Source organism: Magnolia sinica, chromosome 5, assembly GCF_029962835.1.
Source record: "Magnolia sinica isolate HGM2019 chromosome 5, MsV1, whole genome shotgun sequence".
Taxonomy (NCBI): domain Eukaryota; kingdom Viridiplantae; phylum Streptophyta; class Magnoliopsida; order Magnoliales; family Magnoliaceae; genus Magnolia; species Magnolia sinica.
In genome coordinates, this window is record NC_080577.1 from 1,155,875 (window position 1) to 1,181,940 (window position 26,066).

General features: G+C 39.6%; 1 protein-coding gene across 1 annotated transcript; it reads right to left on the reverse strand.

The window, feature by feature from the left end:
- Positions 1-6,036: 6,036 nt before the first annotated feature.
- On the reverse strand, positions 6,037-9,635 carry LOC131247174 (transcription factor SPEECHLESS-like). The gene is made up of 3 exons (XM_058247603.1): positions 9,190-9,635; positions 7,997-8,491; positions 6,037-6,333 (listed from the first exon to the last, which is right to left on the reverse strand). Exons 1-3 carry the CDS (start codon positions 9,565-9,567, stop codon positions 6,268-6,270), a joined length of 939 nt encoding a protein of 312 aa, XP_058103586.1. The 5' UTR covers positions 9,568-9,635; the 3' UTR covers positions 6,037-6,267.
- Positions 9,636-26,066: the final 16,431 nt, after the last annotated feature.

Sequence of the window (26,066 nt, forward strand, 5' to 3'; positions counted from 1 at the left end):
ATAATAATAACCAAATGCCATACTGAATTTTGCACATAAGTAATAGCCAGTTAGTACAAATTTAGGGAACAATTGAGGTTACAAGAAGCCAGTGGTTCAATTAATCACTCTGATTTTGGATTGTGACCTATCTACAGTAAGAGTCACCCTCACTTTCAACTCTTCATTTGAGGTAACGCTTGTGAAAATGTGGACACGTATCAACAATCACACCGTGCCAGAGTAGCAAATAACTCATATGAATCATGGGGTGACAATGGACCAGGCTTGGCCCGGTCCTGTCGCGACTCTAAATATCCCAAGTCCCAAGCCCGGAAAGGGCTGGCTCAGTCAGCACAAGCCTGACCAAAAAGATTGGTTGTGCCAGGCCTGACACAGCCCAACCCAGCACGAAAATTGATGAAATCCCTACTCCCCACTCGAATGTTTCTAACCCAACCATTGATCAAGTGGACCACAAATTCACAAAGAAATAGATATCTTAAAAGCAGAACCAATGGTCTACATTGAAAATTGGTGGATTGCCTAACTTAGAATTCTTATAGTATATATCACACATGAAATATGTGGGTTGATGAGCTAAAATGACCTGAAAATTGATTGGGCAATCATGCAAGGCCAAGCCCAGCCCAAAGCTGGGTCAGGCTGGATAACCAGGAGGGAAGTATTCACCCAAGATGGTGACTAATCATCTGGCCCTGAACTGGATACCCAGTTTGTTTTGATCCATCACAGGTCCAGGCGTCCAAATTCACATAGGCCAAAGTTCACCCCTTTTCTGTAGGGGGAGGACCACTTGAAGGATGGATCATCTGCATATCGGACCAATGGTTGGATGATCCAAACCATGCCATCGGATATGATGGGTATTTCTTAAAAAACCTTGTTGAATACCACATATTGAACCAGCTAAGTTGTGGATCACCACACTTTACCCACGTCAAAATCCAAAATTTACACTGAACCAGTGATCCTCACTAGATGATTGGTGGACATCCCATGGACAGTTTAAATGATGGTCAATGGTCCAAATTGAAGAAAGCAGATGTCCATCCATCAGAAGTTAGATCTTCTAATTGATCTGATTTTTTGGATTGTGACTTATCTATGGTGAGTCCGGACTACGAAAATTAAACATGCCTCTCATCACCGTTGGATTTTCAGTTTCTATTTCAATAATCCAAAATGCTGATCCAATCGAAGGATCTTACTATGAATGCCCTGTGAACCAGGAATCCCCAAATTGAAGATACTAGGAATGGAATTTCGGTTTTTATTTTTTTAAATTTTTTTAAAGGCTGAATCTATTTTTGCTGTATGTTCTGTCTTAACCATCTAATGTTTAACCATTCACAATTGCCCCAGGACGTCAATGGTCTGGATTACAGTACCATGGGTTTGATAAGGGTAAACAAGATAACCCAAACACAACCGTACCACCATTTTGGCAGGCTGGTTCGATTTGGATTTTACTTGCCCAAATAGGAGCATGGTTCTCTGATCGAAACTATAACACCAAAATTACTATGGATTTAGTCATTCTTTTAGCCCATATGGCACATGTTTCGATTAAGTTAATAAAGTTGTCTACACTCCTAAAAAAGATGGCATGACTGAAAGAATAAAATGTATGCTAAGAGAGCGTGTTAGAAGCATGTTGGCTAATATGGGATTTGAAGAAGAAATGTAGGCGAAAGCCATTTCAACGGCTTAGTATCTTGTGAACAGATCACCATTTATTGCTCTAGAGGAGAAAACACCTCAAGATATATGGTCTAAAACTCCTTATGATTATTTTGAATTGAAGATACTTGGTTGTGATAGATTTACTTTAGTTTTTATTTGTTAAAGAAACAAATTGGAACGTTAATCCAAGAAATGCATTTTTATTAGTTATGCAAATGAGTAAAAAGCTTATCATTTGTGGGAACCAATATGTAAGAAAATTATCATTAATTGAGATGTTCATTTTGATGAGTCTCATGTGCTTTTGAGAGATTCAAAATGTCAAAATTAGGAGAAAGAATGTCCATGACAAAATGATGTTAAATACTTTGAAGATGTGTCGAAATAATCAGTTCCAAATATTATAAATTGCATGGATTCACATCGTGAAATCCGTCAACCGACGTGTCTAAAAGATTATGTGGATCCTATGGCATTGGGGGCTCTACTAAAGATCAAGAACCAAGTCTTTTGAAGAAGCTATGCAAGGTAAAGATTCGGAAAATTAAAAGAAAGTCATGCAAGAAGAAATATTTATATTTGAAAAAAAATCATACATGATTTTTGGTGGCATTGTTGAAGAGTCATAAGGTAGTTGGTTGCAAGTGGGTTTATAAAAGCAAGGAGTGTAAGTAATATAATTGAAAGATATAAGGCAAGGGTAGTTGCCAATGGCTTTGCACAAAAGGAATATATTGATTTTATGAAAATTTTTGCACTAGGTGTGAAACTTGTTTTGATTTGGTTCGTTCTTATACTTGTAGCTTTGCTTGATTTGAAACTTGAGCAAATAGATATAAAAACAATATTATTTGTACAGGAATCTAGAAGAAGAAATCTACATGGGTTAACTGGAAAGGTTTGTAATAAAAGGCAATGAGAATCTTGTATGCAAGTTGAATAAATAATTATATGGCCTAAAGCAAGCATGAAGGTAATAGTATAACAGGTTCGATGCTTTTATGTTACAAGTCTTCAATATATATATATATTTAAAAAGTAATTATGACCATTGCTTATATTTTAAATTTTTCAATAATGAAAATTTTCTTATCTTAGTTATGTATGTTGATAATATACTTTTGGTATGCAAAGATAAGGGAATGATATTGATGAGTTGAAGGCTCAATTAAGTGGGAAATTTGAGATGATAGATCTAGGGACGGCATGCCAAATCATTCGAATGGAGATAAAACGGGTAGATAAAGTGGAATCTTATCACTTTCTCAAAGAATGTTTATTGAAAAGGTACTTGACAAGTTCGGCATGAGCGGGGCAAAGTCGGTAAAGACTGCATTGGTCCCTTACTTCGTGTTATCTTCCGAGTAAAGTCTAAAGTCGAAGGAGAAAAAAGGACGTATGATTGGGTTTCGTTTGCAAATGTGGTAGAAAGTTCTATGTTTGTTATGGTATATACTAGGCGAGACATAGTTTATGAGGTTAGGATGCTTAGTCATTTTAAGAAAAATCACATTGTGAGGTGGAAAAATGGGTACTTCGGTACTTGAGCGGCACAATTAATCGTGTGCTTACATATAGCAAATGGGTAAAGGTGATGCATGGTTTTGTTATTGTAAATTTAGTTTGTGATCTTGATTGGCAAAGATCGACTACATGTCACATATTTTGTTTTGCAAATGGTCTTATAAATTGGATGTCAAAACTTCAAGGAATGGTTGCATTGTCAACTACGGATGCCAAGTATATGATGGCAACAAAAGCTTGTAAGATGGTGGTTTGGCTTTAAGGAATTATAGGAGAAATAGGTTTTGTTTGTAAACCCATGAATTTATTTTGTGATGATATGAGGGTCATTTATTTTGGTAAAGAACTCGGTTAATCATAAGAGAATCAAGTATATTGTAGTTCGACACCATTTCAGTCGTCAAGTCATTGAAGAAAACCAAATTCGTTTGTTGAAGGTCAGAACAAAGGAGAATGTAGTGGACATGCTCAAAAAGACTGTTTAAGTAGAGAAGTTGGATGAGAGCTTGACTTCTCTAGGCTTTAGAGCAAGGTAATGATGGTGGATTTGTAAGGCAAGAATTTTGCTATCAAAGTGGTGATTGTTAAAATAGTGACACTAAAATCACTATGGGTTTAATCATCTTTTAAACCCATATGACCCATATTTCACTTAAGCTAACATGGCTCAATTGTCAGTGGACCCTTGGAAGGGCATTTTTGGCATTTCACTTGTTAAAAGGTGGCTTGTAGGGTAAGTTGTATTGGAGTTTAATGAGAGTTGTAAATTTTGGAGAGAGGGGTTTCTTATTGCACGAGAGGCTTTCAATAATAGGATTTTCTTATTTAAGGCTTGATTCAAGACTCCAAAGTTTTCCTAAGAGGTGTTTTAAAATTTTCTTCTCAAGGTATTCAAGGTGAGAAGATCTATTAATAGAATTGCAATTGTAGAGGGTTTATCTTTTTAAGCTTGGAATCAAGGAGGTTTTGTTATATTTTTTAGAAAGCTACTTTTTTCCCTATTTCTTTATAATATCTCATTGGTTTAGTGAATTTAGTTTTTGGATTTTCTGTATATGAAGCCCAAGAGGTGAACTATGTATATTTTGTGTTCTCGTGTGGTTGCGTTTTTGTGTTCTTCTATGTTATCTTCTTCTTCTTCTTCTTCTTCTTCTTCTTTTTTTATTTTTTTATTTTTTATTTTTATTGCATACGATTCTCACATATTCCATGTTATCATTAGAATCAAATGGGTGTTTGATTTTAGTGATGTATTATTTAAATGATAATTTTAATTGCATCAAGTAGTCGACAGTAATTTTAATTGTTTCACATACCAGAGACAGACATACTTCAAATGAGAATATGCTTTGTACCAAAATCTCCCCGATTTGGTACATCCCATGTGTATAATAACTTCCTTCTTGCCAATGGTTGCCGTATTTTTCTTTCTTTGCCATCTTAATTACTGCGCACCAGTTATAGAAGGGCTACAATTCTTAGGATTGTTGGTGCATGGGCAGTCTGCAGCATGGCCCATGCATGATGTCGAATTCATGGAACACTTACCTGTAGGACCCACTTATCAGGTCTATTGTAAACTGAAAACCAATTAAAACGGTACTGTATACCCTTTTCCCTGGAGCATTGCATGACAACCCCTACCCTATATTTGTCCATTTCAATTTTAATGGTTCTGATCTCCCAAAACGTAGAGGCAGCAAGACCTTCGTTCATCTTCAATAGCAAACCCTTGATTGGACTAAAAAACCGAAATTTACTTTCTCAATATCACAGATCATAAATGGCGGATGCATCTTTGGATGGCCACCACCCACCCACTAAAGATAGGGAACTTGATGTGTCACACTATGTAAATGTTGGCATCTTGTAGCATTGGTTTAGGAGACTAGCTAGGGCGGGTCCTGTGTGACTTGTCTGAGTTGAGTAGGAGCTGGTCGGGCGCAATCCAGTTCATTACCACAGGTCACCCTCTACTTGGATGAATAGGAAGTATGGCTGCAACTAGGGTTTGGGTCTACTGCAACCTGACTGACCCAACCTGTGTTAGGGTAGGGTGGGGTGGGGTCAGGTGGGTTTGTCAGGGTCTTTGTGTTGGCCTAGGGTTGGCAAATTTCAACCAGAGTTGAAATCGGGTTGGATTCCAGTTGAGCAAATTCAATTGGCTTAGGTCATGTTGAGATAGTTTAGGGTTGAAGACAAAGGAAATCGGGTTGAGGTCGGTTTGGAATTCGGATTGGATTGGATTGGATTGGATTATAGGTCGGGTCCTTTGGACATAAGATCGATCTCAGATGGATTCTCAACTAAACCCAACCCACCCTAGTAAGCCCCTACTAGGGATTGCCACCACTCAGGTTAGAGACCAGGCGAGTCAGTCTGAAGCACCTATCATCACAGATTCATGATAAGTCACTGTGTAAACATCACACAATCAGATGACCATTGGCCTTCTTTTTGTAGTAATTGTTTACCGACCCGTGGATGAGATTGTTAGGATCAGCTAACCAAATGAACTGTTGAAATTGTTCTATTCTTAAGTTTTTAACCATTCATTTTTCTGGCTACTGATTGGTTGGCTAGATTCTGGCGATGGGTGTGAGTTTTACAAGGTAGCTTAATTATGAAGAGTGAGGCGGACCAAGTGAAAGGTCCGGATCAAATTCGTGATATTGTCATAAACCCAACAAATGGAATTCATAGCACTGGAGGTTTTGGTGCATTAGATGATTTCTCTGACCAAAACATAGTCATTCATATACAGAACATGTGGGATCCATTACTAGCCCACCTGTAAAACCAGCTTTCAAAAGCAAGTGACGTCACGTGAACGTACACATCACTTGTCAATGCAAACCCCATATAAACGAACGTGCAGAAATGCAATGAGAGAGAGAGAGAGAGAGAGAGAGATTGTACATGAAATTAAAGCTTGCAAGTGCAGAACAACAGGTTACAGTTAGCACAAGGGATGGCCCATATAGGAAGTGATTTAGGCCGTTGATTTGGCTAATGAAAATGTAGCTGAGAGAGAAAAAGGTCATCACATCAATTGTTTTAGCAGAACGTTCGTTGAATTTCTTGGGCCAGGTCCTCCGCACTTAGTTCACATTCAATACCAATCTGAGAAAAAAAAAAGAAAAAAAGGAGAAGATGAAGATAAAGAAGTAGAACAAACTCCAAGCGTTAGCATTTTCAGTAACCTCAATCACTGCCAAAAGAAGTAGGACTGTTCTTAAGCATGTCTAAATCAGTTTACACCATTGTTTTAAGACCGAGACCGGGGCTGGACCCGAACCACCACATGTTTCTTACCAAAGTAGGTTTGTCCCACAAGTGTCCTACAGCAATATGTAATTTTGATGGTATTATGTTAATTCATAGCTGTTGGCAAGGGGAGATTTAAGAGGTGATTCGTCCCACACTTGCCAACATATCACATGCTAGTGCAGGATCTCAGATGGGGAGCATGGTGAACATCCCCTGCCGAAATGTCAAGAAGGTGATCATGATTTCAAGTGGGCCACAGGTATTTATTGTTTATAGACGTTGATCATCATTTATCTAATATAACCCTCTCTCGTGTATTCACAGCTATTCATAACTTGTTTGCTCCGCAGTTGCAGTGGAAAGGTTTGCACTTGGTCATTTTCCATCTGTATATATGGGTTTTGCTACAACGACTCTAAAGCTTTTAATTTATACGTGTGATGCCTAATAATCAATTGGCACCTAGTATCATCGGAGCATGCCATGGAGTGAGAGTAAGACTAATTTGTTCTAACCATCTATTTTATGAGCCATAGATTGCATGGTTAGAATAATCAAACCAAAGTTTTACTTTGGAGTCATGAAAAGAAAAAATAAAAGTGGAATCTATAGAATGGTTGATTTAAGATGATGATCAGACCTATTTTGCTTTTCCACTCAATCTTGGCCATCTATTCTCCTTGCTATTGATCAGATATTTAAGATCATTCAATTGGCATGATTTTTGCACCATGCCTTATACTTAATTGTATGAAAGAATGGACAGACTAGACTCATGATTGGGCATCCCACCTGTCACTTAAAAGCTCTAGGACATTGCTCGGGTGGTAGACTCTCAGGAGTTTCAACACCCGGTCAAGGGTTCGAGTATCCATACGTGGTGAAATTCCACTAGCGTGAGTGTGTGGGGGTGTGTGTGCGTGTGTAAAAAAAAATTAAATTAATTTTTTTAAAAAAATTAAAAAAATTAAAAAAAAAAAAAAAAAAAAAACCTCTCATGAAGGTGTGACGTTGGAAAACCCACACAGTGTGTGTGTGTGTGTGTGTGTGTGTGTTGATGAGTGTACTGGCAAGATTTTCAGGGCATGTCAATAGTGGCCCCACTCGATGAAGAAATTGGATGTGTTTCACTTTGCACATGTGCCATGGTAGCTTTTTCAGTCTCTACTATCACGACTAGCGCCTGCAGCACTTCTCTCCACAGCTCAGTATCTTCTAAGCAGCCAGTATGACCGCCTTGTGACATTAGCAACTTGATTTCGAGCCAACTTCTGTAGTACGATTGGCACGTAGGAGATTGTGTACAAATGGTTCACAGCCATCCGTTTAAGCTGGGCCGGAATCTATAAATACTTTCAAAGTGGGATCGGGCCATTGATATTTTTCAACACAGATGCCATTCTATTTGAGGAAAGCTTTGGTGCATGACTAGGGTTCTTCTGGTGTCCATGCAACGAAGATGATGATAATTAAAGAAGAAAAAGAAGAAGAAAGGTCTATTCTAATTGGCATTTACCTTGATGGTGAATGAATTGAGCATGGTATCATCAACCGTTCTGATGCTTGCATGGAGTATCTCGAGGGACAAGCCTTCAAGGGCGGTGATTATCTTCAGGACCTGGCCAGGAATCCTATGCGACATGGTCTTTAGAAGGACATTCGAACCTGCAGAAAACTTCACTTCCACATTGGCAACCAGCGATTTCGAGTTTGCACTGAGTCCTACAGCATTTTCAAAGAAGAAAGGTTCATGTGAAGTAACCATGGTGGGGGAGAGAGAAGGTTGATGCATCCTAGGGTCATAATTTCTAGTTGGTTGTGGGGTCCTTGGACTTATGGGTAAGCTTGCTCTAGAGCTCAGTTGTGGGGGCCTTGGGCTTAATGGTATGGATCTTGGGCTAAGAACTTCATTGTATGTTTTCTTTCGTTTCTTTGCTTCGAGGAATTGTAGAACGTGTTGTAACTCTTTGATGAAATTCACAACTCCTTCGATCGTTGATGCTTGATCTCCCTATATATAATCAAAACCAAAAGAGAGAGAACACTATTAGACACTACATGTAGGCATTAGGGCGCTTTCAGATGGCATGTAAATTTTGTGAATGGAGAAACTCAAAATCCTCTCTTCGGCATCTTAATTACCATGCATGTAATAGCACATCAAATATTTAATTAAAAAATAGGATTTGATTTTGATCCTAACCTTAAAGATTAGATTATAACGATGGAATCATAATCTTAAGAGATGTATATATATCATAACAGGAGTAGATTGAATAGCGGTTAATTCAGTCCATTATGTAGGATATAGCTAGGAAGTGACTCAAGTTGTTGTGGCGCAAATTTTTAACTTATGTGGACAACCAAACAAGTAATTACAATTCATTGTTTTTCACGTTGGACCTGAAACGGTAGTAACTGCAATTTTGGAGCTATGATATTGAATTAAGTTATTGCATCTGAACATCCAAACACTGCACAAGTATCAATCATGTATAAGTAGCACATAATGTTATAGGCAGCATTCACTACAATTGCAAAATCTTCTTCAAGAAGGTGAGATTCACTGAGGCCCAAATCTTTTTGTTGGGGCCCGCCCGAATGGCTGTACATCTTTTTCATCTTATAAAATTTGGTGGAGCTGTTCCACCTTTTAATTTAAAATTTTTTTTTTAAAAAAAAAAAAAAAAACAGGTGAGATTCACTTACTCTCTTTACATAAAAACAAGGCATCAGAGAGCGCAAGACCGACAGATTCTGGTTCATTTGCTTCCTTCGGTTCCTCTCCACTGTAATGTGCGACATCCGTTGCGGTCCGTCCAGGGCTGCTACTTCTGAAGAAGTCGCAACACACAGCTTCCGCCTCTTGCAAGAAGTTGGGTTTTGGACGTCGATCTCAAACTCATGTTGGGTGCTCGATGGAATCGATATCTGTGGAACCAATCCTGTTGCATCAACTGTATCATTGAACAGAGCATTTTCGACAGTGCTGATGATGGCAAAGAAGTTTTCAGGGGAATGGGCAGCAGCCAAGTTGATGGTACAGAACTCTGGGTGGTCGAACAGTTCCGATAAGCTGTCTGCCATCTCAAAACCCACCAGAATACTGCTTTTGCTACAGTGGAAACCGCTTATTGGGTTGGTAGTGTGGCAAAATTCTCAAATGAAGATGTAGAAAACACACACGACCCTATAAATAAAGAAGAAAAGAAAAGATGGTTATGATGAAAGTGAGGCCACAGCTAGTAATCATATCATGTCTGAAGTACTGAAGTGAAAACGACCAAACTAGCCGATGCGATCCGTTGGATGGAAACCCATGTGACAGAGAATCATAAGGCGGGCTCGAAGCTGAACTTTAAGATAGTGGTTGGGAATGGCCCCAGGCCCAACGTTGACAACATTTTTATCGAGATCCAAACCATGCCCTTGTCCAGGTTTATGGTGTGACCCGATTAGCTAATGGCTAGATATATTGACATGTGCACGTGAGCATTGTTGGAGTGATAAAGTCCATTGATATACATTGATACCCAGCGTTCTGATAGCTTAAGCATTTAGAGTAAATGGTTATTTGACATTGGGTCAGAGGGGAAGGTCTTATGTGATTGATGGAACAAATGCTACTTGAGGGTGGAGGAAATCAAAGGTGGGCTCATGTGATAGATAGCACAAAAGCTACCTCTATGAACTAACCACTTTCTTGACTAGTTTGGATGGTTCAATCAAAGTGATTTTAAGAAGCTTGGCCATCAAAATGTGGGACATGCGTGATAAATTCAATCAAGATCTATTATCATACCTTTTCTATTATTAAATATGGGCCATACATTATAATTGATTGGATGGCAAAAACCACTAATCGAAGTTGATTCCTAAGAGTTACAGTAAAACGTGATAATTACATGATAGATCATCTAGGTTAATGACTAAAACTTTTTCTGCACAATCAATCTCTACCGCTTATTATTATTATTATTATTATTATATATCATTGATTAAATGGTTATAATCACCTAATCAAAGGGTTTCTTGGAAGTTATGGGAAATCAAATGGCGGCTTATATAATTGATGTTCATACCAAGATCTTTTCCACTACAACCTTTCAAGGCGGTTCATTTTCCTAGCCACTGATCATATGGTTAGAAATCATTTGAAGAAAGTGATTCTGTTGTAGTCATCTAATTAAAGGTAGCTAGTGCCTACATGATTGACTGTTCAAATCAACAAACAAACCCTTTTCAACATAATGAACCTAGACCATCTATTTTCGTCACAATCAATTAAATGATCTGATCTAAGTGACTCTTGAGAGCTATGCTTAGTCAAACTAGGGGCTACATGGCAAATGGTCCAAATCATGATTAATTCATTTAAGCATAATGCATCTGAATTTTTTATTTTTTAACCTCTGATCAAATGGTTATAATGACCACCAGATTAAAGTAGTTCTTAAGATAATGTTCAATCAAATTTAAATGCAAAACATACATCCAAGATGGTTTAAATCAATTATCCAACCCTTTTAGCGTACTCAATAAGACCATCCATTTTCTAAGCCATTGATTGGAATCATAATCACCTGATTAAAATAAATCTTTAAAAATTATACTCAATCAAAGGTGGGGCCTACATGATAAATGATCCAAATCAATGAATAGACCTGTTTTAATATAATCCATTTGGATCATTCATTTTCTTAACTCCATTAATCACATGGTTACAGCTAATCAAAGTGGTTTATATATGCCATCCAATCCATTCATACGACTGTTTCACCAAAATCAAGGTACCCTCCAAATACCATGCCACTTTGAAACACCGGTGCACCAAAAAGCTTTGCAGGGACCACCTATGTCCGGATGACATCCACAATGTAGTGGGCCCAATCTGATCATAGGATATAACCAAATAATGTAATTTTTGGATCATGATACATATAAAGTGGTACGCAGAACTTGGACAGTTTAATTCGACTACTTATATGATATGTGCAATTTTAAATAATTTCAAAGTGCCTGCGTATCATACCTCACACTCTCTGCCAGTCTTGTGTTTTTCAAACGACAAGGGATTGGTCTAGGAATGCAGGAAAAGTAGGTGGTTTGTGGTGGTCAGTCGTGTACCAATGGGCATGGATTGTGACCGAAAATTCCCGTAATGTGGGCGAATAAATGTTTAATGAGACAACGCAGGGACAACACTGAATTAAATGAGACCCAACATCGCATCTAAGGATATTTCAATCCAAAAAAGACTTGGCAAAACGGTCCACCTGCAATGGTCCTGGAAAGATCGACGGTTTAAGTTTAGCAGATTAGTGAATCATGGGCCCCCACTTGTCAGCTGTTCAACTCTGAATATACCATATAAAGCCTCTTTTCTAGGAACACGTGGAATATATGCATTCCGACGCCTGTCGTAGGAACTCGGTGGCCCATTTGTAAGTGGATCATAGTTTAAAAAAATTACATCCATCGAGCAATCCCAACCGTCCAATTGATGGTTATCAATCAAATACATCATTTAAAAAATGGTGGTAATGAATTTCAGCTGAGAAGTATAATGTTCAGTCCACAATCCATCAATAATTAAACCGACGATCTGATCTGGATGGTCTAGATTGCATACACTGTACTGTGCATACGGTGGAAGAGTTGCACATAAGGTGTACCATTTTTCATGCGTATGATAATTCAAACAAAGCATCCTGTTGTTTCAGCCGTCAGTTGGCCCGTGACCAAGATCGCCTTTGATAGGACTATATTAATTAGCGGCCAAATAAATGGACCTTTTGGATCCGTTGCTGTTTCTTTTTTTGTCGTTTAGTGTTTGTTTGTATGCTCCCAATTAAAGGACTACGACAATCCAGGCCTTAAGGCTCATACAGTGGCCCAGCTTGCAATTGGACGGTTCTGATCTCGACGTGTGCAGAGAAAAAGTACTCGAAAGTGCTTCCCGAGGGAGGTACGAGAGTCTCAGATCTTTGATGATGGGAAGCCTTTTAACTGTTAAACACTGCAGGCACAGCATTTTCGTGCTCATTATTTTCCCTTTCTATGCAAGGAGGGGTGGAGCCCACCTGGGTCTGTCTACGACATCTGGTCCGTCCATTAGTGTCTGTCCACCATAAATAGAGGACGCACTAAAATTTATGCCGACCCAACGATCATGTTAGTCCCAACTGAGTTTGGTGGTTTTCAACAGTAGGGGTTTTTTTTTTCCCCCTTGTAGTGTGTGGCTCACCTAATGATAGTATAAGTAGTGGTTTTTTTTTTTTTTTTTTCCCTGTAGTGTGTGGCTCACCTAAATCTGATATTAGGAATCACATTATCATGATTGAATCTGATCCGTGGTTTTGGTTTGTTTGGATGTCACAAACGCAATGCAGTGGGGCTCACCATAGGAAACAGTGGACAACTATCTGCAAACCTGGAAAGTCAGGTAGGGCCCACTGTACTGATGAATAGCCTGATTTTTGAGGAACCCAAGTTTCATTGGGAGGAGACCCTGACGTACAGGTTACGCCATAAACACGCCCGGTGGACCTACTCTCAAACACCAAACTCAGCAACGGCTAAAATTTTGTGTTTGAGTAAATTCATTTATCTCATGATTGAGATGAGCCGATCAAAATAAAATTTGGGCCTTGGTCAATCAATGGAACTGTTTATGGGATATGTTGGGGAAAAAACACGAAGTCTGAGGCAATGTGTTAGATCGAGATGAGACAAAGTCTAGAGGAGAGACTTAGCTCAGATTCCTGGGAAACGAATCCCGACCGACACCTTAAGAGTCAGGTCGAGCCGAGCGAGGAAGAAATGGTGTAAGCTTAAATACCGCTCCGAAAATCTTGTGAAAGGATTCTCGATCCAGAGGATCTTGGGATCAGGAAGTATCCGTAAGCAGATTATGACTAAATCAAATCTCCTAGAAATCAGGGAAAGAATCCTCATACGGCGGGATCTTCTCTCTCCTATAAATGAAAAACAGTACTGCACTTAATATGGGCGTCTGAAAATTCCACGATGCTCACTAGCTCTCTTTCGATCAATATTGATTGCTGAGTGCTGTGTAGGGGTGTCAATGTGCCGGGTTGACCCATCGTGCTTTCGTGTCTGGCTCATCTCCAGCTGGGATTCGGTTGAAGTTTCAGGCTTGAGGCCCGAGCTCGGGTTTGAATTTCAAGCCCGTTTTTTTATATTAAGCTGGTCTTGGACTAAAACATCCGAAAGCCCGACGGCTCTCCAGCTTGTTTGACTTTAAAGAAATTCGAAATTTTAAAATATGATTTAAATCGTTTCCGTGATTTTGGAGGTTCAGAGGGCAAAAGTTACTTTTGGAATGAATTTGCCAGCTTGGGCGGGCCCATCCCAGTGTTTATGTGAGATCCATGCAGACCAATGGATGTGTCACTCAATTTTAGGCTGAGAATCTAAAGATCAGCCTCGGCCATATTTAGGTGAACCGTACGATTTAAAATAATCTGTAAGTCACTCCAAATTGTTTCCATCACATGGTCCGTGAATAATGGATAGACCTGATATTTGGGCCCCACTCTTACGTTTTAGTGCAGTATCTAATGGTGGGCCATGAAAATATCAAAGGTGGATGTCTCTCTAATAACCATTTCACTTGTTGTGGGTGCCATCCTGAAATTTTTATGGTTAAAATAAATTAGGATTACACATCTAATGGACGGAGTGGATCTTAAATACTCATCATGATGGGTCCCCTAAAAAATATAAGGTCGGCCTCCTTGAGAAAAATTTGCTCTCCTTCTCACTAAAAAAATCGGGAAAGTGGGTTATTACTTGGGTGGGCTCCACCTTTGTGTTGGTGTTAAATCCATCTGATGATCAGATTTATCACATCCTATGTTTGGCTCATGACTCAAAACTCGGGGGCATCCTTAATTCAAGTGGGCCACACGATAGTAAGCAGTGCACAAGATAATGGTAACCTTCTGAATTGTTTCCCTTGGTGTGGACCACCTAAATCACAAATTAACTTGATTTTTGGGCATTATACCTAAATATTGGTTTGTCATCTAACAGTAAAAGTTGATTTCATATAATCATCACCTTGGTCCCCATGAGAATCAACAGTAGACTTCTCTCTTGCAATTCTTTCCTTTTGTGTGGCCCACTTTAACCCCGGGACAGTTTAATTTTTTGTCCCTTAGCTTAAAGTGGGATTACACATCCAATAATCAGAGTAGATCTCATATACACATCACGGTTGGTCTCATTAAAATTCAAGGGTGTGCCTCGGCATGCTCATGTGTGTGTGTATATATATAGATATAGAGTAACAATCTCCCACAAACTATACTGTAAAGATTTTATGTGTGAGCCTTCATATAAGCCGTGAGATGAGAAGAGCGGATTCAGCTGCATTGAGAGAGAGAGTCTTAAAAAAAAAAAAAATAAGACTTTCTCTTATGCCCGTGAAAACTCATGGAATTGCATGCTGATTTCATGCAAAAGCCTTTCATTGGAAAATCTTGTGTAAGGATTCTTTGTGGGGCCCACTATAATGTTTGTGATAAATCCAATCCGTCCATCCGTTTTTCGAAATCATTTTCCGACATGCGACGAGAAATGAGGAGGATCCAAAAATTAAATGGGCCACATGAGAGGAAACAGTGGGGATTTAGTAACCACCGTTGAAACATTCATAGGGCAACAAAAGTTTTGTATCAGTTTATGTTCTTGGTGTTTTCATTTTATCTCAGTGAAAATGACCTTATAAACGGTTTGGATGAAATATAAACACCAAGGTGGAGCCTATGAAGGTTTCAATGGTTAGCATTCCTTTCCCACAGTTTCATCTGGTATGACCCACATGAATTTTGGATCCTCCTCATTTTTTGTATAATGTCCTCAAATGATATCTTAAAACGAATAGATGGTTTAAATTTCATACAAAGATTACAGTGGCCCCACATAGAATCCTTATGGGGATATTCGTGGGAAAGGCTTTAGCAGGAAATCAACGTCCGTGGGTTTGGCAAATGCACTGGCTACTCCCCCGCCACCTGAGAATGGGAGATGGTAGGTGCTATGTGGACCCCACCATGATGTATGTGTTTCATCTACACCGTTTATCTGTTTTTGTAGATCATTTTATGGTAATGAGACTAAAAATGGGGTATATCCTAATCTCAGGTGGACCACATTACAGGAAACAGTGTTGAATGGGCATCGACCATTAGTTTTTTTTTGGGGGGCCATAAAAGTTTTGTATCAAGCTTATCTTTGTTTTTTCCCTTCATATGGGTGTGTATGACCTAATCAACATATCAGATGTCAAATAAACAGTACAGTAGGCCTTAGGATGATTTTAATGGTGGACATCACTCTTCCCACTTTTTTCTGTGGTGGGGTCCACTAAAGCTTTTGATCTGCCTCATTCTTTGAATAATGCCATAACATAATATGATCTCTCAAAATGGATGGACAGTGTGGATATAATACATACATCATGGTGGGACCCACGTAACTTGGTGACGTGACTTCGTCTACTCAACCTCTCGTTAAGTAATCGGTGTCCTACTCCGAGGAAGCGGATTGGCTAGTGTATCACTCCAGCTATACTGCTGGTGTATTAATGTTAAGGTATATTATATCCAAAACGTCCATCCATTTGGCAAGCCCGTCTTAAGGCTTGAGCCAAAAGATAAGACAGATATAAAGATCAAGTAGACCACACTTCAAAAAGCAGTTGGGGATTAAACATCTACCATTGAAACCCTTTTGGGGGTCACAGAAGTTTTTGATCAATATATAATTTGTTTTTCCTTGTCATCTATGTATTTGTGATCTTAGTAATAGATTGGATGGAAAACAAACATTATGATGGGCCCTACGAATTTTTTAATGGCGAAAATCATTGTCCTCACTACTATTTTTAGTGTTTTCCATTTGAGCTTTGGATATGATTCATGTTTTGATCAACCTTATAAATTGATCTCAAAAAATGGATGAACGGTGTGGATATAATAAATAAATCATTGTGGGGTCATGTAACTTTGATCTCCTTTGGCAACTTGGAGCTCGAGGAGCGTTGGCCCTTGTCTTCGCGCGATATCTACACCAGCTATATAACTGGTGTGTGGTACACCAACCAAAGTTTCTAACAGTGATTAACACCCAGCAGGCCACCACCATTGATTTTTTAATGGGGCCCACTGTAATAAGGCAGCTGAAATCTACTCCAACCATTAGATTTTCATGCTAGGTTATACTTATGGAAAAACAATGGGGTTGACCAGTGATTCAAGTGGGCCATACAAGGAAACAGTTGCGAGAGAGAGAGACGTCCACCTTTGATATATTTACAAGGTTCAGTGAGATGATTATATGAAATCCACTCCAACCATTAAATACCACACCAAAATGTAGGACTAGGGCCCAAATATCAAGCGCATTCATTATCCAAGTGGGCCATAAAAATGAAAATAGTTGGAGGGTGAGCATTGACCTATATCATTTTTCCAATTGTGTGGTCTATTTGAAAAATGGATGGGAGTGATTTTTGGGTATTGGGCCTAACATGAGGTAACACACCTTTTGATCGGGGTGGATTTTCACATAAAATCATGATAGGGCCCACTCAAGGCAGCAACCCAATCGAATTGAGTTTCCCTGTTAAAGAAATAAATAAAATAATATATAGTTACTCCCAAAAGCCATATTTGTCTTTCTCACCTCCGATTACTCATTCCATCTCTCTCACCACTGGGCACTCCTTCAATCTCTCTCTATGCTCAATTGCAGCAAGTTTGCATCTCTTCTTTCTCTCTCTTGATTGCAGGGCCCACTAAATGCACAGATCAAATATCATAAGATTAACGTGCTGTGAGCCCCATCTAATCCATAAGATAAACCTGCAGTGGGCCACCAAAACGGCCCTTCCTTTACCAAACATTATTCGAACTCGGGCTCAGCCGGGCCATATATAAATACTCAGGGCCGAGCTCGGGCTGAAATACTTTGGCCTGTCACGAGCCCGAGCCGAGCTTGGGCTTCATTTAAACAACGTGGGCCAGGCTTAGATAGAGATTGGCCCGGCCCTAACTCGGCTGTTGACACCCCTAGTGCTATGGCCGACCCTGCCAAAATCAGAATTTTAAATATACTTGGCCCGTTGACAGCCCCAACAAGTGCAGATACTCTGTAATGAAGTCAAGAGAATTCATGTGCCATGGATTCTCACTGGTACAGGTCATTGCTGATGACACCATGTCACAAAATAAGCAAATATTCTCTCTCCTTGGTGGATTGTGCACTAGACACCACATCTTTAATTGTGTGGAACTCCTGTGGGCCCCATTATAATTTACATGTTAGATTCCCACTGTCTATCAATTTTTCTGGATCATTTTAGAGTATAAGCTCAGAAATGAGGCACATGCAAAGCTCAAGTAGACCACACTATATAAAACAGTGGGGATTGAACAAATTATTGTTGAAACCTTCCCAAGGCCAATCATGGTGTTTATTTGCCATCTAACCTATTAATAAGGTCACACAGGCTTGGACGAAGGAAAAACACTAATATCAGCTTGATCAAAACCTTCCATAGCCCCAAGAAGTTATCAACGGTAAGAATCCAATTCCCACTTTTCCTTTAATGTGGCCAACTTGAGCCTTGTATTTGTGTTATCTTTTTTGTCTTATACTTATAACTTTCGAAAATAATTATGATCCTATTAGAGGTTCTGGAAACAATTACAATCTGAGTATAGAGATCCCGAGAACTATTATATTTGATTATAAGTCTCCTAAAATGATATGGAAAAATGGATGAACAATGTAGATATAATACATACATCATGATGGGTCCCCTTAGTTTCACATATACACACTTTGGGTTTTCTTCTCTCATAAACACATAGCAGGCAAAAGCATTTCTTGATGTCTAAATTTTAGGTGCGGCCCACAATGATATATTTCTTAGATCCACATTGTCTATTTAATTTTCATATTATTCTAGGATATGAGCTCAAAAATATGACAAATCCAAAACTATAAGTGGACAATACTAGAAGAAACAGTAAGAATTGACGCACACTTGTCCAAAACTTCTTGAAGCCTAAGAGGATCCGGTGAAGTTGATATTTGTGTTTTCCCTTCTTTCATGTCCTTCTGACCTTATAAAGATATTAGATGGCAAATAAACCTCACACTTGGCCTTAAGAAGATTTCAACAATAGTTCGTTCCATCATTTATAAGCTCATTCGAATGATCTAGAAAAATTGATAGAGAACATGGATATAACACATAAATCTTAGTAAGGCCATAGAAATTCCACATGTTATTGAAATTACACAGCTAGCTAAAATTTAGACTTAGTGTTATGCTTTCAATGTAATTTCTAAGTTACATTTCATCTGTAAATTTAACACTCCCACACACATGATTTTCCATTTTCCTGGCTTCCGTGAGAGAATATATTAACGTTTTATCATTCTTTGATACCATGTCAAACAACCACTTGCCCTAAAAGCTCGAGCTATCATATGAAGGGACTTCAATACCTCATGTGGTCAGTTTGGATTTGAGAACAGGCCACATGTATATCTCATAATGGAATTATGTCGTGCAGCACCGGACCACAGATAATGTCGGCACCCTGTTCGACAAACGTGATTGCAGCTATAACCTTGGGGTCTACTTTGATGAACACAATCCATATCCATGCCTTCCATCTGTTTTTGCAAGTCATAAATAATAGCGAATGATCCCAATAAATGAAGCAAATGCACATTTGTTATGGACCACACATTCGTATCAGTGGTCATTGAAGGTCCAACATTAAATAGTTGCCCTTGGTTTACTGAAGTGTGCAAATCTCTATCCAGGCCTCATGAATGGAAATACATGAAATTGTTGAATTGCAAGCGAGTACGAGTACCGCATGCATGTGCACATGCACACCTTTCATGCAGGTGTATTACCTGAAGAATACATAATCTATAAGACTAAATTAGGGGTGTACACCAACCGAGCTAGCTCAGTTAGCTCGCTTGACTCGACTCGAAAAAGCTCAATTCAACTCGGTTCGAAGTTGAGTTCGAACCGAGTTGAACTGATTTTTTGAGCTCGAAAATGAGTTCGAGCAAGCCCCAACTCGACTCAACTCGGATCGAATCCACTCGAATCCAACTCGAATTGAACCAGTTCGGTGACTCGGTTACTTTGCCATTAATGTTGCTCACCAACTGTTCGATAAAATGACTCAACGAAATGTGGCTGGTGGCAAGCAAGGTTTGTACATGAAATAAATACCTTTTTTAAAAAAAAGAAAAAAAGCTTTTTAAGTTACTTAGAAGTGTTTGATAAAATACCTATAAACTCATTTCCTCTGTTTGTAAAATAGTAGGATTTTGAAGTTATAGTTCAGGTGTTTGTGGAAATGCCTCAATGGCGAACTTTGCTCGCTCTTGGCTCGAACTCGGCCCAAGCTACTGACCGAACCGAGCTAAGCTGGCCAATTAGGCTCGAGGACCAAGCCGAGCCAAGTTCGAGCTGAGGTAAGCCAGTGTTCGAGCCGAGTTGAGCTAAGGCCAGCTCGACTCAATGTACACCCCTAAAGACTATAACCCACAGATGAAGTTCACAGGAACTTCCCATGAGGTCGAGTTGTGTGGGCCCCACCATGATGTATGTCGAACATCAACATCATGCATTTGATGCACCATTTTATGGTGGACATCGGGCTTAAAATTCAATTCAATCGGTGACTTTTGTGGGCCACACCACATACAAAGTTGAGAGGGGTTACCCTTCCATTAAAACATTCATAATCACTTGTTGGGCCCACCGAAATGTGGTTCACAAATCCAGCCAATCCATTATGTGTGTCCCACTTGGATAAGGGGTCAAACCAAGTTTCAGACGCATCCAAATTTCAGGTGGGCCCCATCAAATACTTTTATATGTTGTAGGCATGTCTTCACATGATTTTAGATTGTATGGCCCACCTGAGTTCCCTATATGGCTGATTTTTGGGATATCCCATAATTTAAAGGGTACCCATCAAATGCATGGTGTTGATGTTCAACATACATCATGGTGGGGCCCACACAACTCGACCGTATAGAAGGGAACTTCCCATGAGGTCAAGTGGTGTGGGCCCTACTGTGATGTGTGTCGAACATCAACCCTCTTAGCAAGATGCACCATTCAAAATCAAATCAATCTATGACTTGGGTAGGCCACATATAAAAGTTGAAAGGAGTTACCCTCCCATTAAAACATTCATAATCATTTATTAGGTCCACTAAGCTGTGGTTCACAAATCCAGACCATTCATTGTGTGTGTCCTAATTGGATGAGGGGTCAGAGCAAGTTTCAGCCACATCTAAAACTCAAGTGCACCCCACCAAGTGTTTTTATATGTCTTAGGCATGTGTCTACGTGATTTTAGATTGTATGGCTCACCTTAACTCCATAGATGGCTGATTTTTGGAATATCCCATGATAAAACAATTTCTGAAGAGATTTTGGTATCATATAATTTTTTTCATAATATTATCATGAAATTCTTGCTGAAAATAAAATATAAAAATATTTAATAAACATTAATGAATAATCTTTAAAATTTTATTATGCGTAAAACTGAGTTAATTTTTTTAGTTTTTAATTATTTATTTATTTAGAAAAGCAATAATTAAGTGATAAAATATCAAAAAATAAAAATTGCTGACATTTTAAAATATCGCGACAACATTGGTTGATGAACTTTTCACAAGAATATCATTCAGAGAGATTTTGATAATATCAGCGATATTTGTGGCAATGCGTACAAGTACGGCTGTACATTAATGCCAAACGTTCGCACGGATCCCAGAACTGAATTACAACATAGATTGCCCCATCTGCACATTCACAGATTCAAGCGCCAGCACATTTGAGTAACCACAGAAAAGCCACATGCACCACGTTTCACCTGACGCGTCCGACATCTGATACATCCTCGAGGTTCAATAGGTGGGCCCCACGTTGACTCCGCCATAAGATGGACCACACATCTCTATCCAAGGTGGGATTGTTATCCTTTCCTACTCATAAGATGGACCACACATCTCTATCCTAGGTGGGATTGTTATCCTGTCCTCAACCATCTATTGATTTTGGTAAACACGAGGTCTAGTGAATGAGTATATCGATAGAACTTTTTGGGTACTCACACGATGGATGGCCTGATCTCACATAAATGCCCTCTGTACATGCACACGTGGGGCGCGTCATGTACACGTGTGCGGCTGCAAATATCTCCCATCTTCAATTATAAAATTATATCATGTATAGAACTCATCGCCACAGTACAACCACATGGATACCACTTTCTCAAGGATTTATGAGATGTACGGTAGTTGTGCCTTTACTCAACAACTCTCTTCTGCTCAGGTGTAGATGTAGTTAATACATTCGTGTCATTCCGGGATTTATGTAGCCCAGAGTTTGTACAGTACCTTAGCAGAAGTTTGTCTGATGTTTCAGTGATCCAAACATATGATATTATAGCTCCAATTTGAATGGCCATGCACCAAAATCTTAGTGATTGAATAATGCTAGCCGTTCAACTGATGGTCAGCAAATAAAACCTGGAAATGCTTCACTTTGAAAAAATAAAAATAAAATGCAGGATTTTTGGTGCATGGGCCACATACATTAATGTGGACCATCATATCAATAGCTGGTATAAACCCAACCTTCCTATTTTGGTACTAATAATGGTACGTCTTGCTAACAGTCATTCTTACGTGTTACATGGTGTGTCACATTGACCAAAACACAATTATATGTCTTCAACCCAACTTTAAAGGTTTCATGGGAAAAATTAAGACCACGGAATTTAGTGGAACACAACCATGGGAACATGCAACTATTCTATTTTGCATACAAGAAATGCAACTCTCGATGCTTAAAAAGACGGGAAGGACATCATATCTTATCTATCAGATGGTGGATGAAATGACCAAACATTAAAACTGTTGGCAGCTTTGCACAAAACCTTAGGATCTAGCCTTCCAGAATAAACTAGAATTATGGGATAATAAAGCAATGAAATAAATTACAGCACAAACCACACCACACAAGAGATTTTTATGTGGAAAACCCTCAAAGAGGTAAAAACCACGGGACCTCGTCCAGATTAACAATCCACTATGAAGTAGAATGTTACAACCTTCTTCACTCACGCAGGAGTGGATAAACATTAAGAGAAACAAAAAAAACGGAGAGATCTCACCGATTACGAGGACGTGAAAGCGCTGAGATATGGTAGATCACCTCTACGAGCATAACCTCCCTTCCACAAGCTTCCTCTCTCTCTCATACCTTTGATAGCCATAAACCCTTTAGCAAACCCTTACAAAGCTTTAAGAAACCCTCTTACCTTACCTCTTGAATACCTTAGAAAACCCTAAGGACTTCCTATTTATAGTTTAGGAAACTCTCTTTCGTACCCTTTCGAAAGCCGCCTCAAAATTTCGAATCCTGCACAAAATCGGACTCAAATCTGCGTAACCAGGACTGGTTGTGCAGGCTACAAGACTGGTCGAGCACTCGAGCATTGTTCACTCGACTGGTCGAGCACTGTTCACAGAACTCGCTGGACTTTAAGTCGAGAGACCCAGGATTGGTCGAACTTTGTTCACTCGACCGATCGAGCAGGCTGCAGGACTGGTCGAGCAGCACAGGAATTCCACTATTTGTGGCATCCGAACTGCACCTCATCTCCTCTGACCTAAGGAGTAAAACCCCATCAAATCTCCTCCTTTCGGACTCAGGAGGAATTCACCTTCTTCAAGTCAGTCAGGTTTCTACAAACCTCAAACTTGCTCTTAAGCAAAGCCTTGGTCATTATGTCTGACTCATTATCGTTCGTGTGGACCTTCTCAAGCTGTAACACCTTCTGTTCCAAAGTATCTCTGATCCAGTGATACTGAATCTCTTTGTCCTTCGACTTGAAGTGCTAACTTAGGTTCTTGCTCAAGTATATAACACTTTGACTATCGCAATAGACCACGCGTTGTTTCTGCTTCAGGCTAAGTTCATGTAGGAACCTCTTCATTCAAAGTATCTCTTTACATGCATTTGTGACTGTAATGTACTCGACCTTTGTCGCCGACAATGCTACGACCTTCTGTAGCTTGTTCTGCCAAGAAACTGCTCCCCCTGTAAATGTGAACATGAACCCTGATATAGACTTGATGAGGGTCGAATATTACATATCAGACCCCAATTATTACCTAATCTGTGTAGCCCTCTAACACAGATTTTTTTCACCATAGCATAGGCTCAACCTGGATGAGCCTCTCTAGATACCAGTGTTCCATTTCACCTGCCGCCCATGCTTTTTGAGAGGATTGGCGATAATACGCTAACAACACCAACCGCATATGCTATGTGTGGGCGTGTACACACCATAGCAGATATATCAAACTTCTTACATCGGCGCGTAGGGTATCTTCTGCATCTCTTCTTCACCTCTACCCTTCATCTTGGGACAACCTATCGCTCAATCGAGTGACCATCCGAATCGCCCCAGCGCGGCTTCGCTTTGCAGCATTCATTGAATCGCTCTCAGGACTTTATCTCATATATACCGCTCTTGTGATGACCCAAAGCTTCCGCGCTCCGCTGCTATCTATCACGGGTTATCTCCATTCCTAGATCTGTTTAGCCGGGCCCAAGTCTTTCATGGCAAATGACTTGCCACTCTTGTTTCAACTTATCAATCTTCTTGATGTCTTTCCCATGATGAGTATGTCATCGATGTATAATAGTAGAATTAAGAAATCACCATCTCGAACTTGCTCGTGAACACTAATGATCCACTTTGTCTCTCATCATACCCATGCTTAACATAAACGCAGTCGAACCTCTTGTACCATTGCCGTGGAGCTTGTTTCAGCCCATGCAAGCTCTTCCTTAGCCTACACACTATATGTTCTTTGCCTTTGAACCCCTTTGGTTGGTGCATGTAAATCTCTTCTTCCTCAAGTCACCATGGAAAAAGACAGTTTTAACATCTAACTCGCTTCTATCTCAGGATCCATGCTTCGTCGCCATACGACAAGCACGACACAAGTGATAGATGTCATCTTCACTGGGTGAGAATAACTCCTCAAAATCTATGCCTTTCCTCTAACCAAACCCTTTCACCACAAGTTTGGCCTTGAACTTTGTCTGTGAATTCTTCTGCTCAACCTTCTTTTTGAACATCCACTTGTTGCTCAAAGCTTTCTTGCCCTTAGAGAATTTTACCTCCTCTTGCAAAGCTTTTGACCACTCCCACTTATGCTCGTCAGTTAGGGCCTTAGAATAATCATCTGGTTCTCCCCCATTAATGACCATACTGTACTCATGCGGCGAGTACCTCTTGAACAACTGTCTGTCTCTAGATGACCTCCTCACCTGTGGCTCAACAGGTGGATCAAGTGGAGGCTGCTCTCCCGGTCCATCTCTGTAGGAACTCCCTCGTCCTCTGCACCTTGCTGTACTTTCCCATTATTAGGCACTACGGGAGGAATAACCGGATCCATGTCCTCTAGCTCACCTGAACTAGGCTGGTTCTTCTCTGGCTTACTAATGTTTTCTATACACTAATCTTTAAAGAAAACTACATCTCTGCTCCTGACGAGCTTCTTCTCAGTCGGATCCTACAATCTGTAACCAAACTTTTCATCACCGTACCCCAAGAACATACACTGCCTGATCTTCTTATCGAGCTTGGACCTCTCGTCCTTTGGTACGTGAATAGATGCCCTGTATCCAAATACCCTAAGATGACTATATGATGGATCCTATCTAGTCCACACCTTCTCGGGTACTTCTCTTCAACGGGATTGATGAAGACCTATTTATCAAATACACCGTGTGCATTGCTTTTCCCCAGAACGTCCTGGACAACTTCGCACGGGACAACATATATTTGATTCTCTCTAAAATTGTGCAATTCATTCGCTCAACCACAACATTATGCTTAGGGGTCATGGGAACCGTCTGTTCATGTCGTATACAGGACTTACAATACTCATGAAAGTTGTCAATGTATTCACCACTATTGTCGGTGTGGATGCACTTTAATGATCTACCGTCTCTCTCTCGACCATAACATGAAACAATTTAAACACACCAAAGACCTCATCCTTAAATTTCAAAGCATAAACCCAAACCCTCCTAGATGCATCATCTATAAAATTGATAAAATATTTATCACCCAAAGTTTTTGTCCTTATAAGACCATAAACATCAGAATAAACCAAATCTAATGAATGTACTTTATTAACATGAGAAGCGGTTTTAACAAATGAAACTCTATGATGTTTCCCGATAAACAATCAATACAAGTTTTGAGAGGTATATCTGTGTGGAAGGAGTCGCTTCCTTGCTAGTAAGTGAAGCCATTTTTCACTCATGTGACTAGACGCTTGTGCCACATATCAATAGTTGAATCTGTTGTATTCAACCCACCCTTGCACACACGACACTTGCCTTGTAAAGGGTGCAACACTTCTTTCCTCTAGCTATGATCAACGAACCCTTGTGAGCTTCCAACGCCACT